At 36.2% G+C, this 17,520-nt stretch overlaps 1 protein-coding gene across 5 annotated transcripts in view; it reads left to right on the forward strand.

The window, feature by feature from the left end:
• DMD (dystrophin) overlaps nt 1–17,520 on the forward strand; it is a 1,951,117-nt gene that overhangs the window by 1,447,200 nt on the left and 486,397 nt on the right. For all 5 annotated transcript variants that reach the window (XM_058659083.1, XM_058659078.1, XM_058659079.1 and 2 more), the window contains one exon: nt 7,031–7,220. In XM_058659083.1, the coding sequence (XP_058515066.1) occupies nt 7,031–7,220 (190 nt within the window). The remainder of the gene's footprint in view (nt 1–7,030; nt 7,221–17,520) is intronic.

The following is a 17,520-nucleotide window of genomic DNA, read 5'->3' on the forward strand; positions in this document are numbered from 1 at the left end:
CAAGCTATTTGTAATCCCATATGTTATATTGTAAATCACATCTGAACCATTAATAGGGTTAAAATTAAGGGACTGATTCTTTTAGAATCTCAAAATGACTAAGTATTGGCAGATTGTATTGCATCAATATACAATTTAAAGATGTTTCATCTCTTTAACCATATAACAAAAAATATTGGTATATTTTTTCATAATGTTATGTACATTTATATTATGAACTAATTTTTTCTCAGTGACTTATGGCACAAAAGTCAACTGAGTAATGTGAATAGCAAAAACTCCTTAAAAAACAGTTGTGGATTGGCTCATGCCTTGCTGGGTGGGACACAAAGATTAGTCACTCCTCACCATGGTGTTGGGGATTTTCCTGCCCCCCCCAAAAAAAAATGTTCTGCACCTTAATTGTTGACAAATGTCTTGTTAGAGTTAAAAGCCAGTCTAGATTATCCTAAAATCTGCCAAGAACAGCAAAATTATACTTCAACACAAGAAATGGCTAAATACTAAAATGAAATAGACACGAGACAGCTGAATGGTACCTTATAGCCATTTTAAGGTATATAGCAGCCGGTCCTGTATATAAACTAAAATTGAAATGTCAATGAGCTAATCATCGGTTGTGGTAAAGTACTTGTTTTTTTTTTTTTTTTTTAACATACTGGTTACTCAAAACCATGTCAATTCCATAATGTTGCAAATTGCTGTTGATGTTATATTGGGACTCTTAATTGACTGGGATGATATTCTACCAGCTCAAACTTCAGACCAGAAATGGTCTCCCCAAGAAACTGTTCAACCCATCTGGACAATAAGTAGCTGGACTCTATGCTTGGTATACGTTTGCAAGGAAGGAATCTTGATTGAATTTGAACTGTAATACTGCATCAAGGTGGAGGAATCCACCAGGGGGGAGGGGAGGGGGAGGGGTGGGGGGATTCCCAGAGCCTATGAAACTGTCACATAATGCAAAATAATTAATAAAAAAAAAACTGTTGTCTCTTAATATGTTTCTGAGGAACATGTCAATGGTTTTAAGAAAAGAATATTAATTAATGGTGTATTTGAAAAATGTTAATTTTCCAAATGGTGTATTTGAAAAATGTTAATTTCAAAAATGTTTATAGGATAGAAAAAGATGTGCAGTGTGTTTTTTGTAATTCTTAACATGATTAGTAATGCCTATACTCTTGTTATTTAAATGTGAAGTCTAGGTGATGCATATGTTTTTAAATATAGTTTTCACCAAAATGTCTGCATTAAGAAGGAAATTTATACAGATAGCTTCAAAGCTGCCCTTTGCAAGATTAATCTATTTTTCGTGTAAGTGTGTTGCCACCGCATACGTTAAAAAGTCATCCTGTGTTGTCTAGGGTGACGAAAGATGGGAGTGAGCTTTCTGAGAACTAATCCGCAATACTTTGGGAACATTTAGGTCATGGTTTCCAATTAACTCTGGAGTGTTTGTGTAATTTAGTACCAGACCTCAAGAGAGAAAGGATGAAAATCTCGTTAATTCATATGTCCATGAACAGCAAACCAGGAAATTTGCGTTGAAAATGGATTTTGTTTTGTTTTGTTTTGAAGCCAAAACCACCTAGATCTTTTCTGCTTTCCTTGGGAAGGATGAGTATGTGTCTGTGTGCCTGTGTGTGTGTGTCTGTGTCTTACCTTATGTGTCAGTATTGATGTGTTTCAATACTCCTATGTATGATAAGGCAGAAAAAAAATATTTGCACCAGGATGAGCACCAGGATTCAGTGGCATAACCTGTACTTTTTTCCTTTTTTTTACTTCAATAAAAATATGGAGAAGTGTCTATCTTCAGAGTTGGAGAAAAGTTCTTTTCTAGGGCACAAGATTTGGGCTCTAATCCCAGCGCTAGAACGTACTTTGTGCAACCTTGCGAAAGTCATTACAGTTCTCACAGAATCAATCTTTGCAACAACAGAATGAAACCGCAGGTAACCTGTACTGTTTATCTAAAAGGCTTCTTATTTTTATGAACATCAATTCAACTAGGCAAACTGTTATTGAGCATCAATCATTGTACTTTGAGATAAAGCCCAGCTAGCTGATTTCTGCTTTCTTTGGTAAGAGAGAGCAAAAGTATTTAAGATACATTTATCACCGCCTATGCAAATTGCGAAAGAAATTCAGGAATGTGCTGTGATCTGTGTTGCATTTTAGCTACTCTTTAAGAAGCAGATGGTTTATGCTCCTAATCGTATTACAGTTACAGTTAAATATTTACCTATCTGCCTCTTCTGTCAGACTTGATTGGCAGAAGTCAAGTTTGTGCTAAATCATATTTTGTGTCAGTATCACCTAGTGTAGATTTGGCACATTCTAACTATAGCATAGATGCACATATGAACGATTGTGCCAATTAGTGGGATGTTGGTAAGCATGTGGAAATAAGAATTAAGTTCATGCTTAAAGCATCTGTGTAGAGGTTTAATCCTCTAGAGGGGAATACAATGATCATATTTATAAAGTATATAGATGGTAAAATGTGAATACCTTGCAAAATGATGAGATAACAACTGATTATGTTTTAAAACATTCAAAAACTTTAATGGGCATCAATTTAAAAGAGTATCATCTATGCTATACCTTAAATCCTTCATAGTAAAAGTGAGGAGAAAGCAACAATAGTTAAATTAACAGGAGAGCCTATATTTCTTGCTTAACAGCTAGGTAAAAGAAGAAAAGACACATTTTCTCATGTCACAGCCCCTCTGCAGTCATACTTCTATGTAGACTGTATCCAGTGAAAGATAAAGGCATTATCAGAGAGCCTAGACAGGAGCTAATGAGATGCTAGTCCAGGAGTTACTGATCACCTCACTTAGATTCTTGCTAGTGCAAATTTCTAATAGAAATACTAGAGATTAAAAAGGAATCCTGTGTACAAAATGCTGTAGATCCACTGATATTGATATTCTAGCTTCTCCTTGCAAAAAAAAAAAGTACAAAAGTTTTTAAAACATCAACATGTAACTTACTAGCAAGCTAGTAGGGAATATGGTTATTGATAATTTGAACTTCAGTTAATTCTGATTCTTTTTTAATTTTTAATTTTATTGTTATTTTCCATGATATGGCTTTGTAGGTATAGGAATTCCCCTCTCCCCTCCCCATTTGTGTCTGACACTGCCACACAATACAGTTTTTGTTCTGAAGTCCGGGTGCTGTTTGAGGCTTTCATTCTCTGTAATCTCTACACTGCAGAGACTATAGAAACACAATTGTGATCCTATATCCTTTTTCCTAAAAATATCAGTAGATTATAATGGCTAAAATGTCAACCAGCCAGGAAGGAGAGTTTCAGTGTATTTTTCCATTTTTTTGGTTACTCTGTGATGATACCAAAGCACAGATGGAAGTGTTATTTAGCAGAAGACTGAGAGCTGTGAATTTCCCCAATTTGTCATACTTACAGAAACACCTGGGCCAAATAACTTTCTATATCAAATTGAGCTTTTTTCCCCTAAAAATATGTGTTTATTTCCTTGCTTTGGAGTCTCTCTCTCTCTCTCTCTCTCTCTCTCTCTCTCTCACACACACACACACACACACACACACACACACACACACAAGAATCTATTGAAGGGAAAAAATACTAAAGCTATATTACTTACAGTTGTACGGTTGCCCAAGAAAGTGCTCATCCAGGAACAAATTCCTGTGAAGGTACAGCCTCACAGAAGGCATTTGGTTAGCATTTTCATTTTTCCTTTTTAAGAAGTGCCTATTAATGAGAAAATCAGATAAGTATACCCCGATCTGTCATTACAGACACACACGCCATGGTATCTCTGAATAACTCTCCCAGCTTTCCTGTTTATTTGATTATCACTCATGTCTTATGGGCCAAGCTATTACATAAAGAGCAAAAGAAATGGATTGGCTTAAACCAGCATATGGAAAAGTGTGTGTGTGTGTGTGCATGTTTGTGTGATTTTGCACCTTTCAAAAAATTTTTAAAGGAATAAAAAGAATTCAGAATATTCTCTACAGTCTATAGTTTGATAACCTGGACAAAAGAATTTCTTTTAAATAATCTGTGTTCAAGATCTTTGCTTTTTTCCTAATCTGGTCTTTTATTTATGTTTCTCATTATTTTTGTAGTTTTCAAGTTAAAATCATACAATTAAGGAAAATTAAAAACAATAGGCTATTTTTAGAACTGTGATCATTTTGCGTACACAAGTATGGAGACCAAATACCCTCTAATCACTTCTTGTCTAGACTTGGCTCTAGAAAAAGTCAGGGATTCAATATTCATGCATGGATCCCAGGACAAAGAGCGAAGCCTCACAGTCCTTGCCCAAGTGCAAAACAGCAGTTTCCCTAGGATCAAAGGGGCTGTTAAAGGAGCTCATGTGAAGAGATTCTCTGTTGTCACTGCTATTGAATGCTTTTTAATGTATTCCCTGAGTTAGAAAAGAGTCAGCTTTAAGTTTTCAATGCTTCTGACCACAGGGTACCCTTGAGGAACACCATGCCGCAACTGTCCTGAAGGAGTTACTGGTTCTTGCTTTAGGCAGCCTTTACAAAGCAACCATCTCACCAGCAGGGAGGCTTTCATTGAAAATCTCATCCTCTGATTTCTCTGCATCACATTTTGCAATTCACTTTTGGAACATTACTTACTGGACACTTTCTCTGGCAGCAGAGGGTAAATGGTGTTTCTCTTTTAAGGTTATAGGAGTTAAGATGCCTAGAGTTCACTTCTTGGGGTAGATGATGCAGACTATTTAATTCTCTGTGTCTCACTCTTGTGGGAAAAATTCATGTCATCTTAGTATTTGGTTTGAAATTGGAGTATTTGAGAGAATATGTCAACGTCTAACCCTGCATTTTTCTTCTGGGAAGTGACAGCTTATTTCTTTTCCAAATTTTGGACTGGAGATGGAATAAGCCTGAATGCAAACTGGATGAAATTTCCACTCTTGTAGGTCAGAAAGGATCAATTGTCAGCAGTTATACATGATTCCACCTGCGCATGACATGACTAATTATATCGTTATGATTCTCAGAGCTGCTGCAACTATTTTGAATGTTTAAATCATGATAAGTAAATGACAATTTTGATATTTCTCCTTACATGAGTGTTGATGGAAGCAGGATAAGACAGTAGTCCAATTTAGCTCTTGAATGACATAGGTTTAACTTACTAACCCAACCAGAATGCTATGCTGCCTTTTAACTGTGTAATATTAAAGTTTATTTAGGAGTTGATAAATAGCTTTAGTACAATGCTTATTTTTTCCTATAGCAGCATCCTCCACCCATTAATGCAGACAGAAGGTTTTTATCCAGTATGAGTGCCGAAACTACACTGTGAAAGACTGTGCTCAGCAAAAACCTCACCCATGATGAATAAACAGCTCTTCCGGGGTCTTTGCTGCCGCTAGCTCTGCAGGAGTTGTTTATTGCCTGGTTTGCACATCCCATGCTAAAGTTGCTGCTGAAATAAATTGCAGTTTTACATAATTATTGACAACTACGTCTTAACAAGCAGTTTGTATCATATTCAAGGGCTCAATTTTTTAAAATCCATTTTTGACTTATGTTTAATCTCAGAGAGTGTTTGTGTAGTAGTAGAAGGCAAATAAGGCATTTAAATAGAGTACTAATTTCCTCATTGCAGACAAAATTTACCTGAATCTTTTTAGATGGGACTCTTACTGCCTAAGGTGATTTTCCTCCCAAGCTATTATTATGTATATATTTGCTAAAAGTAGGCGTCATATCTGCAATATATGCATTATATATATATATAGAGAGAGAGAGCATCCAAAAATATGAACCATTTTTTAAGATTTTATGTCATTAGGGAATTTGCTTGATCGTGTTTTTAAAGACAAGAGGAATGGAAAAATGATACGTGGGCAAAAGTAGCTAACACTTTACTAACTGATGCGTGACTGTACAGCTTGTGAAGCATTTAACTTTACATATGCAGCTGTATTTACTTCTGAACACAGCAGTAGATACATAGAAGTTACTAACTAGGTACGTCATACAACCAGTAAGGGACACTGGGGACTGAACCCATCTCTGTCTGCTCTACTTTTCCTTACACGTAGCATTTTTCTCTTGGACGGTATTCTGACTGGTGTTATTATGAGGTAATAAAACTCAACACGAATACAGTATGTCGCCAACCAGCAGCAACACTACCTACAAGGCACACTCTTGAGGGTCTGGGAAAAACCAGAACTGCAACCAGACCCCTTATTGCCAAAAGTGGCTGCTTTTATACCACTCTCCACCAATCACTTCTCCCTGTGGGTCCACTTGGTGTTACCTGATAGGCCAGTAGCAATGTCATAATTGCAGCGAGGGCATCAACCTATCCCTGTGACTTCCTGTTTACCTACTAGCGAGACCAACCTCTCCTCCCGGCCCTGGGCCAGCTGCCAACCTGCCATGGCCTTTCATGTTCATCGGGCGCTCTGGCACCCCACTCCCCACAACAGTAGTCATAACAAACTGATGTCATACAAAATGGTATCTTGCACAGTAGTTTCTAAAAAGTGTTTTTCTCCTAGTTAGTCTTTTTCCCTCTGCTCTCTGATCTGCTTCTACTCTCTCCATGGTTTCATTTCACTCTGGCTTTGTGTATTCTTGACTTTTCTTCCTATGCAATCCTTATTTTCCCACTTAAGATGACATGTAAGATATGATATAGGGATTATAAAGTTTTTATGTGTTTACAAACACACATGGAGATATATATATATATATATATAAAAGTTGGATTATATGTGTGATTGACATATATCCTCTCCAAGTAAAAGGAGTGATATATAGAAATCTGTGATTACCTTTTATTTTCTAATGTTTTCCCCCATTCAGATGCCTTTAAGTTAATTACATGTACAGACAAACAGTGCAGAAGATTTTAGATGTTTTACGGTCATTGCTTAAAGGAAGTGCTTTACAAATGTTAAACAACTGTTCCCAGAGTTCACTGGGTGTATCATTTTGATGTTGAAGACTTGCCTCTGTTGCTTTGCAGAGTGAACGAGCGAGAAGCAACTTTGGAAGAAGCTCATAGATTACTGCAACAGTTCCCTCTGGACCTGGAGAAGTTTCTTGCCTGGCTGACGGAAGCTGAAACAACTGCCAATGTGCTACAGGATGCTACCCGTAAGGAGAGGCTCCTGGAAGATGCCAAGGGAGTCAGAGAGCTGATGAAACAATGGCAAGTAAGTCAAGCGTTTCCACTTGAGCACTCTGGTGGATCCAGTTGAACAGTTCTCAGCATTTATACTTGTAACTGATAAACTAGGGACAAAACAAAATAGTTGCTTTACGCAGTTGATATATTTGCACATCTGGGCAGGAAGAGAAATGCAAGGGAGGAAAGAAAAATCTTTTACAAATCTACTTAATACCCCAGTATTGTAAAAGTAGGTATTTCTCACCAGAAAAAGCTGACATGTGAAACCAGAGATTTGGCCAAGTAAAAACTTGACTGAGACAAAGAAGTTAGGATTAAGTTTATTAAATTGAAAAAGTGGCCATTTTGAGTGTTTACTTAAAGTTTCACAAGGAAGGCATCTGTATGGATTGTCTGTTTTATTTAGTATTGCTCACTGAATCAGTTTGCCTTCATTACTTTCAAATACATTTTGAAATGTTAATCTGGCATTTTGCAGCTTCTTTCTAACATGATCTGTGAAAATAAAAATGAAATGGATAAATTTGTCATAGTTAATGATCATACAATTTTCAGAGAATTGTTTTTCATAGAAACAAAAATGATTGCTGTAAAGTTCCATATACATACGCAACAAAAACAAAAGTTTAGTGTAGTTTTGCTTAAATGGAGTTTTATTTAAATGGAGTCTTGGTGAGAATCATATTGTTCAATTCCAGAAGCTGCTAAAATTCGTTCTCAATACTTGACATAATTTTCCTAAGTTATGGAGTTGTGTGATATATAGTTGATTTTTCTGGTTTGATATAAGACATTTACTAGTATATCAAATACAATTTGCAAGGTTAGAGTAATGTGATTGATTTTTTAGACTAACAAAATTGTTTTCATGTTTTTAAGATTGTGATGGAGGAAGTGGTAACCTAGCTTAGCTTAAGAAACAATTCTAAAATCCTCCTCACTGTTCTGCACCATTTGTTTTCTGGTTGGATGTGAGATTTGATCCACTTTGCTTCTTTAGTATATGGAATACATGGTGGCAGCAGCTCCTGCCTTCCAAAATTCCTAGTTCTTATCAACTGTGCCAAACACCTGGCCCAAGTTTCCTCTTCTGACATTACTTGTTCTTCCACAGTGCATGCTGACTAACTATGATCCTTTCGAAGTCATTGGTTTGATACCTGACTTTTCTCATTCCATATATCCTAAAAATAACACAAATTTAGATTTTTTTCCATGTTCACTTTTATGTTTGCGGCTAGGTAATGATCTGATGCAGCTTATTTGTCCTATGACATTTCATAAACAGAATTTTATTTCACCTTGTAAATGCTCATAAACCTATTTAGAATTTTAGTAAAGATATGGGTTCATATTTTTCCTCGCCTATGGTAGATGAATATAAAGGGGTTTTTTTTTAATATTTTCCCATTGTCTTGCCGAAAAGAATAATCCAGTGTCTACAAATTTAATTTAGGGGCTGGCGTTGTGGTATAGCTAGTTAAGCTGCTGCCTGTGGTGCCAACATGTTAATGTAAGTGCTGGTTCAAAACACATCTACTGCACCTCCAGTCCTGCTCCTTGATATGTCTGGGAAAGCAGCGGAAGCCAGTGCATTGTTTCTCTTGTTCTGTCTGCCTGTCTGACTGACTGACTGACTTTTTTTCTTTTTCTTTTTGTTTCTCTCTCTCACTCTCACTCGCTCTCTCTCTCTCTCTCTGCCTTTCAAATACATTTGTAAAATTGAAGGCCAGGGATTTAATAATAACTTTTATGAATAGTGAGTCTGACTGACGGCAGAGATCCCTCCATTTCATCTTAGAGATTTTTCAGTTCTGTATGTACTAGCTTACAGTGAAAATACATGTGTAAAATCCTTAATCATGGGTAATGACAAGATAGTAAATCATTAAAGGAAGTATTTGTCATGTTTCTAAACTGCATTTGCTTTGGAAGAAGAGAAAATTAACTATAATTTGAGTTTGGATTTCTGATCTCTTACAAAAATAAGGTGGAAATTAGGGTGAGAATACTTCTTTACTTATGTCATTATCACTCAAACATGTGTTTCTTCCTTGTTTATTTTCCCTAGTGGCTTAACCAAACTGGAAAGTATTTGTTGTGCACCAGTGATCCAATGCCAGCCAGGTTCTCTTTTTGTATTTGTAAGCTACAGCACGCATTGCATATAACCTTAAGAGTAAATAAGACAGAAAAAGATTTTGAAAATAAGGGATTTTTACTGCCTCAGCCCCAAAGTGATAACCTGTATTCATCCTTAAAATGCATATGATACACTAGAAGCACTGATGTATCATTTGCTTCTTGAACTTAGAAATATTGCCTTGTAAAACTTCAAAATTAAACCAGAAAATATTCACTTTTTCTCTCAGGTAGTGATGTATTTTCTATAAATTTCAGTTTCTTGAGGATTAAACTATGTTGGATGGATATGAGTGACATTGCCACTTCTGATTAATCACCAGATAGTTGAATAATGGTGTTTTGATTAAAGATTGGGAGATGTTATGAGGAAAACTGTAAACTCCTGAAACTCTTGATTATTGTAAATGGCACATGTCAACGGGTAGAATGGAATGCAGAAACTGGAGTTTTAAAGTAGCAAACAGAAATCCTGAGATTTAGAGTAAATTAAACAACTTACCTTAAGAGCGTACATGAAATTTCAGCATCTAAGTAAATGGTAGTGTTCATTTCTTCTTCCTCAGAATCTGAGGAATTTTCAACAACAGCAACAAAATTCTGTAATCAGTGTAGAGGAAAGGACTGGCATTATATGCCTTTTCACTTCATCTGAAGAAGCTGGTAGCATTGTATTAATGCCATATAGCAAGCGTAGCTGTCATATGTATGTGTGTATGTATATATAAATCCATATATATATATTTATATAGATGGAATATATGGATTGATATATATAGAGAGATTATATATATATATATATATATATATATATGTATATATTTTTTTTTAAGGAAGAAGAAAGCTTAGGGCAGGTGTTTGCTGAAGCGATTATGATGCCCTTGAGATAGTCCTATCCCATATTGACATGCCTAGCTCCATTCGTGGCTTCACTCCTGTTTCCAGTTTCCTGCTAATACATACCCTGAGAGGTAGAGCACAGAGGTCCAAGTATTTAGGCCTCTACTTAGGTCTCTGCCATTCACATGGGAAACCCGCATAGGGTCCTTGGTTCCTGGATTAGGACTGGACTAGCTCTGACTGTTTTAAGCCTTTAGGGAATGAAGCAACACCAGGAAGATCAATCTCTTTGTCCCTTTCTCCCTCTTCTCTCTCTCTCTCTCTCTCTCTCTCTCTCTCTCTCTCTCTCTCTCTGAAATACAAATTTACTTTTCAGAAGGAAATTTTAAATGTGTGCCCAAATTGACAGCTATCCTAAAATGTGTGTCTGCTGTTGTGATGCTGCTATGTTCAAACAAATCAAATTTTTTTCTTTTGTTTCTTTTTTGTGTGAGAGAGGAAGCCCAAAGAAAATGTATATCTCAAAATCATAGATGTTGAGAGAAAGATTAGTTTGCTAGTATTGTCAGGATCTGGTAAGGACTCCCCGCCTGAATTTCAGGCAGCTGTCTTCTCTCTGAGTCCTTGTCTGGTGAAGAAAACTCTTGTGATTCAATTTCTTTCTTATAAAACAATTCATCACATCGTGAGGGCCCCAAGAGAGGTGCTTGTCAAATACATTTCAAAGTACTGGGCTGTGCAATCACTTTAATAAGTAACAATTCTGTTTTTAAATAGGAAGGAATAACATTTATAAAATAGAATAAAACAGAAAACGTAAAATTCCAAATGTACCATTCCTAAATCAGCATCACTGTTGCTCTGTGGAAATTTAATTTCAATTGTGTGTGTGTGTATGTGTGTGTGTACACATGCATGTAAGAGAGGGGGAACAGAAAAAAATTATATACTAGATCATTATGTAAGATATATTCAAAAGGCTCTGCACATCCAATGGCAATTCGCAACATTCATAAGGACCTTTCACTTGAAACAAGCTTTTTCAAAGTGCTTTTATATTTATTACCTTACAAGTGCCTCACAAAAGCTCTGTGAGGAATAAAAGACAATAGTTGTTAGGTGCTATCAAAATAGACTTTTCAATATGCACACTGTCTTTGAAGAGTTGTGGGATTTTCTTTTGGTATATCAAATCTTTGCTCTCCTATGCTATTTAAAATCATTGTATTTTCATCACAGATTCAAGCCATACAATTACTTCCGTAGTTACTTCTCATGTACCTCAATTTCAACATAATCTTCAGCATCTGTGTATTTTTACCTCCAGAGTCCTTTGCAGCAATTCCATCCTCTCTGGTCTCCTTACCACTCAATATCATGAATTTACTTTTTTCCTCTTCATTCCTACTCATGACCCGCCCCAATCCAGCACACACATTGCTATTTCAAATGAAGTTTCTTGAAATATAGCTTAGTTTATAACTAGAATGTCAATCCCATGAAAGACAAACTTCATCTGCTTCATTTACTTGTGTATTCACATTGCCCGAGGCTGTATGTGGCACAGGACAGGTGTTTGTAAGTAAATGTTTGTTAGTGAATGAAAGAAAAATGGCTTCATTTTTCAATACTTTTTATGTCCTCTCAAAGCCATCATAATATTCCATAAACTCATTGAGCTGGTTTCCCTGGATAGGCTCCAAATCTCCATTCCTAATCTTGTTTCTTATTTTACTTCTCCACACTCCCTTTGCTCCCATCAAAATAAACTGCTCTCCAGTCTCCTAGAGTATCTGCTGATGATGTTATTGATTCTATTGAGATTCCTTCCCATCTTCTCAATTTACCCAGATGCTACCTTTGAAAGAGAGCTCTATTCATCCTTTACCCTTTGTTCCCTGAGCCCCAAAGCAGGAAGATATAGCTCCCTCTCGCTTCCTATACGCATTTCTCTGTACTGTAAATGATGTGTAGTGATTTCTACATTGTTAGAGAGGCTGGAGAGAATAGGGTTTGATAGTGTGAGCTTTGAAGCCTTATGGGTTTAAATTGTGACCTGATACCTACTGACTGTGGACACATTTTTTAGTTGTTCCAGATTATACAAAAATAACCCAAGGGTTAGAACTCCTCTTCAGATTGTTGTGCGAGTGATGCAAATAAGTAAGTGCGAAGTGCATAAAATAACATCTGACATACAAAAAACTCCATAAATTTAGCTAGTACTTTGTTATTATTTTCAGGCTGATTTTTATATATACGTGTAATGTGTAGTTTTGTTCATTTAATTCTAAATGCAGTTTGATCGAGTTTATTTCACCATATGCTACTTGACAGCACAAACCTCATTTGCTCTTTGTGAAAAACTACTTGCTAAGAAACAGGCAAACAAAAGAAATCATGCCTGAAATATTAGCCAATATCAGTGTTCACTTCGGTTGGGTAGGGGCAGGAGGAGCTTTAATTGTTAATCTTCAGTAGATTTTAGTCCTTAAATGTCAATATTGACTCGTTTTTAAAAAGTTCTCAAAAGTCTTCCGAAGTAAACAAACCTTACTACCCCCATTCTTGAAAATTTAATGTGAGAAATTTTGTGTTTCATACTGACCTCCCTTTGAAAAGAATCATTTACCACTTGTCTCTTTCAGCTAAACATTAGATTCCCAGAAGCACATCTTGTAAAAGTAGTTTAACTTTCTTGAGCAACATAAAATCATACCAATAGCTTACAGATGTATTAATAACATAATCAACAAAAAATATCGTAAGTGATTACTGTGAGGCAATTGCAGTAGAGACAATGAGAAAGCTGTGACTGTTTGCTGTATGCCTTTGCTCTCCATCAGAACCTAGACCATATACTTTCAGTAATTCTTCTGAAAAAAAAAAAGAAAAAGTTGATAGAATTTTAGATTATTTATTTTACAGAGTGAGCAAGGGAGCATATATGGCACATGCCGGTTTGCTCCAAAAGTGTCAGCGAGGCAACTAAGCCTTGTGCCAACACTGGAACTAGAAAATTCAACTCACATCTCCTTCGCCTATGAAAGGAACCCTGGATGGCAGGGACATGCCTACTGAAGCCATCCCCTGTGGGAATCTTGCCTGTTGTGTTAATGCTATACCAAATGCCGATCCCAGGTCAGGAATATCTGACCATGGAAAATGACAAGGAATTTTATGTCATTTTTTTCCCTTCTATTTCTCAAACCTCAATGAATTTTTAGGGTTAGTGATCTTCTGGACACAAAATTGCTATATAAAGAAAAAAAGAGAGACATTCCCTCATCTGATGGGTAGCATTGCTCTTAGAAATTGCTGTTAGAAAATTTTGAAAGCAAAGATTGGGGAAGCAAAAAAAATGAGCCTTCAGCATTGTATTTATAAATTATTTTTAAAATGAACTTCATACTGTCTCCCTTGCACCCTTTATAATTTTAATAATGAAACATTTTGAGAATTAGATTAATAGTGTTCAAAATAATTTAGATTATCAGCATGTGATTTCCATTCCACATGAGGTCCATTTGCAGTTTACATGGTTTTCTAAATTACATTAAAATAAAATGTCAAAAAGTTCACTTTTTCATATTTAACAGCGTAAGTCTTTAAAGAAAAGTTATTGAACAAAGGCCTGTGCATAAATCAGTCATTCCCTGTAGAGGTAAAAGAAGTCATTACACCTGGTTATGAAAGAGTTTCATGGATGTGAGAGACATAAATCATTCCCTACTGGAGACCATATTGGCTAGATAGAGGAATGTCTGTTTCCTGATAGTGAGAAAGCAACAAATTACTTTTGTTTGCTCCTGCATCTGTGATTGTCCTTGAGAGGTCTTTTAGCATGCTGGCTAGTCAATTTAAATATGACCATAGCTTACAATGATCTGCATCATTATAAATATATTCTAAATTCTTTGAATATTTCAGATTTTCCTTTCTAATGTCTATTCACCCCCCAGCACCTTTAAAAATACATTATTCTCTGGAAGTCACAGAAAATAGTTGTTCACTGCAGAAAGCTGCATTTCATTTGCTCTCGGGAACCAACCACATTTCACCTCAATCCTTTGCTCCCAATTCAACAATTCAATATTGGATTCAGTTCAAGGCTGTGACCCCAAATGGAATGAGACCTGGATATTTATGAACAACTTGACCAGGCATTCTTCCCAATGATTTACTCCATAAATCCTATTTTTAGTTTTTACAGTAGTTGCACAAATGGTTGGAAAATTGTTGTGCAATGCAGTTTTAAAAACTGAAATGAGTAGAGATAGTATTTTCAACTGTTGTGAAAAAGTGTTGACATCCTGCTTTAGAGTGGGAAATAATTGTGATTTGGGAGCAAACATTGAATCTGTTTGACAGCTCTAAATTCTTTTCCCATCCACGACCCCAAACCAATTTTGATGTTCATGTCATGTATAAATTTGTGAAAGAGTGTACTTTAACTAGATACCTGAAGGTGGCCTTGAATGAGAGTTCTTGAAAAGTGGAATCTCCTACAGAACAATAAAAGAGAGATGAAAATACAAAGGTTTATGAAATACGAAACTGCTTTCAAGTGGGATCTGATAGTGATGGGGTTTGTGGGCAGGCAGGGAAACCTAGCTAAGAAAGGAAAAGATATTTTTTTAAAAGTGAGAAAAAGAGTCATTTATTGTCCTAAAGTGGAAGTTACCACTTGCATGTTTTATGAGATAATCAGAGAAGGTGTTCATTCAACTTTTGCTACATGAGATACCACTCCAAAATTTCATGGCATAAAACAATGAGCTATTTGTTTTGCTTACAGATGCAAATTGGGTAAGGCTTAGAGGAAATTGTGGGTTTTAATATTTTTCTTCTCCATTTGAAATCACCTAGGATAGGTTCCTTGGCACTGGAGCATCCTCTTCCAATAGATTCCACTCACTTGCCTGGAAAATAGATGCTGGCTGCCAGCTTCCAGTTGTGGGCTTCTCTGTAGCACAGTTTGAACTTTTTCACAGCATAATAACTGGAGCACAAGAGCATTCATCCAAAATGCTAAGATGCTGAACCTGCCAAGTACTCAAGGCCTGACCTAGAAACAAAGAACATTTGAAAATAAAAAATACGGTGGCATATTCTGTTGGCCAAGCAGTGTCGAAGCCCAGATTTCCGTAGGAGGGACCTAAATCCTGCCTATCTGTGGAGAAGCAGCAACATGTGTGGGAATCAAGCTTTAAGACTGCCAGAGAAAGTGTCTTACGAAAGACACTAAGCTGAACAACTACTAAGCAGCAAGCAGGCACAATTCCACCGAAGTCCTTTTTGTCCATAATACCCTTTCTCCTCCTCTACCCAGACAATTCCTGCTCACATTTCCACTCTTGGTCAGTTTCCCATATTTCTCAGGAGCTTTACCTGGCTGTATGTTTTGGTGAACAAAGGTAATATGTCCAGATGCCTTTTTTGTTTTGTTTTGTTTTAAGTTTCTTCTGTGATAGAATGTAGTTCTAATGCACTTTCCTTCTTGCAGAAAAATACCCATGAATTGAAATGAAATTCTAATCACAGTAAAGTGTATCAAATAGCAATATGGATCAGCTCCAAGTTACTGTTTTTCTTTGCAGTTTACACCAAGATCATTTAAATTTTTGTTTATTCTATTTTCATGCTGTTTGAAGAGGAATAAAGGTAGAAAGAAACCTAGATTTTCCATCCACTGGTTCATTTCCCAATACCTGCAACAGCGTGGGCTAGGTCAGACAAGAAGCAAGAGCTGGAAACTCTTCATCGCCCCTCCTTTACCCTTCCTACATCTCCCTTATCTTCCCCTTCTCCTTTTTTCCAAGTGACTTTCAGCTAGGCAAAAAATATATTTGACATCATGATGCCTGCCTTGAGGCTCTGTCTATCTCACTCATCCAGGAATTCTTTCTCTCATTTACCAGCTAAAATTGGACAAACTGAAATTGGACAAACATTAGCCATTGATTTCTTAAAGGGTGGGAACACAGCAAAAGGCAGAAAGCATTCAGCAGGTAAAAACATGAGGCACTATGACTGAATCTTGAAAGGCACTATGACAGGATAGTGTAATAGAGGCATCACTGATGAGTGCTTAGAGGAAGGGAGAAGTCTAGAGGAAAGGGCGAATGGGGGATTATTGTTTCAGTTTGGAGTGTTGGCGAAGTTCTGGATCTGGAGAGTGGTGATGGTTACACAACATTGTGCATGTACTTAGAACCACTGAATGTATACTCTTAAAAATGGCTGAAGTGATCAGTTTTTGTTACAGATATCTTACAGGAAGAAAGTAGGAAAAAAGTCAAGCTAACAGACATCTCTCCAAGGATTTTTATGAAAGTAGTATGGCGTCAGACATTATAAAACATCTCATATTACAGGTCAAGAGATCTGAGCCTAACTACTAATCTGTGTGACTTCGGCAAGTCACTTTTGATAGAGATCTCGGGTTCATTTCTGGAAAATGATGAACCCAAACAAGGGAAATGTTCTTCCTAATTTATATACCACTAGTATAACCTTAGAACGTTTATTTAACATGTAGTGTGTTAGAAGCTGACTCTCTAGGGACATTCTCTAAAATCTGCATACATGAAGAACTTCAGATAGTAGTTAAACACTTAAATTTGAGAGACTGGACTACATGCATGCTTAAAACACTTTGAGCAGCTTGACAAGTTTTGATTTTTCAGGATAGATTCTTTGTGCATATATAGGCAAAATAAATGAGGTAAATGTAAACCCCATGCTTGTATTTTTTATCTCTAATACTTCGCCAATCAGAAGTAACAGTTATTTCTCCAAGTTTTTTTTTTTTTTTTTTGGAAAAAACATAAGGAAATGTGAAGCCAGGTGGTATCTTGGGAAGATTTACATTAGCACTTTCTTTCTTTTATTTGCACATTTCCCATGGCTCCGTCTGAGCCACAATCATTAATTTAATGTTATGATCTAATGGCTTGTGACATTAAATTATAACTTAGCCTAAAATGACCAAATTATAGTATCAAGAAGATTCTTTTTTCAAGTTGATTGTACAAGTACATCAATTGTATTATTGACTAAATTTCTCATAATTATACCTTCACTTTCATTTAAAGAATCTTCCCTCTTCTTTGAAATGCATTTTGTTAGAGAAGGTCCAGGTTATAACCAGTTTCTCAAAAGGAAAGATAGTCAAGCAAAGAGAAAAGGTGTTCTGTTTTCATTTCGGAGGTGTGTGTGTGTGTGTTTATACTATTGCAATAGAATCAATCTGGAAGTATACATAAGGCAAGTGGGAAGGTATGTGATCAGAAGATCATTACCTCTATCTGATTGAAGGTTAGTGGATTATTTATATATTG

Source organism: Ochotona princeps, chromosome X (genome assembly GCF_030435755.1).
Source record: "Ochotona princeps isolate mOchPri1 chromosome X, mOchPri1.hap1, whole genome shotgun sequence".
NCBI classification, from domain to species: Eukaryota; Metazoa; Chordata; class Mammalia; order Lagomorpha; family Ochotonidae; genus Ochotona; species Ochotona princeps.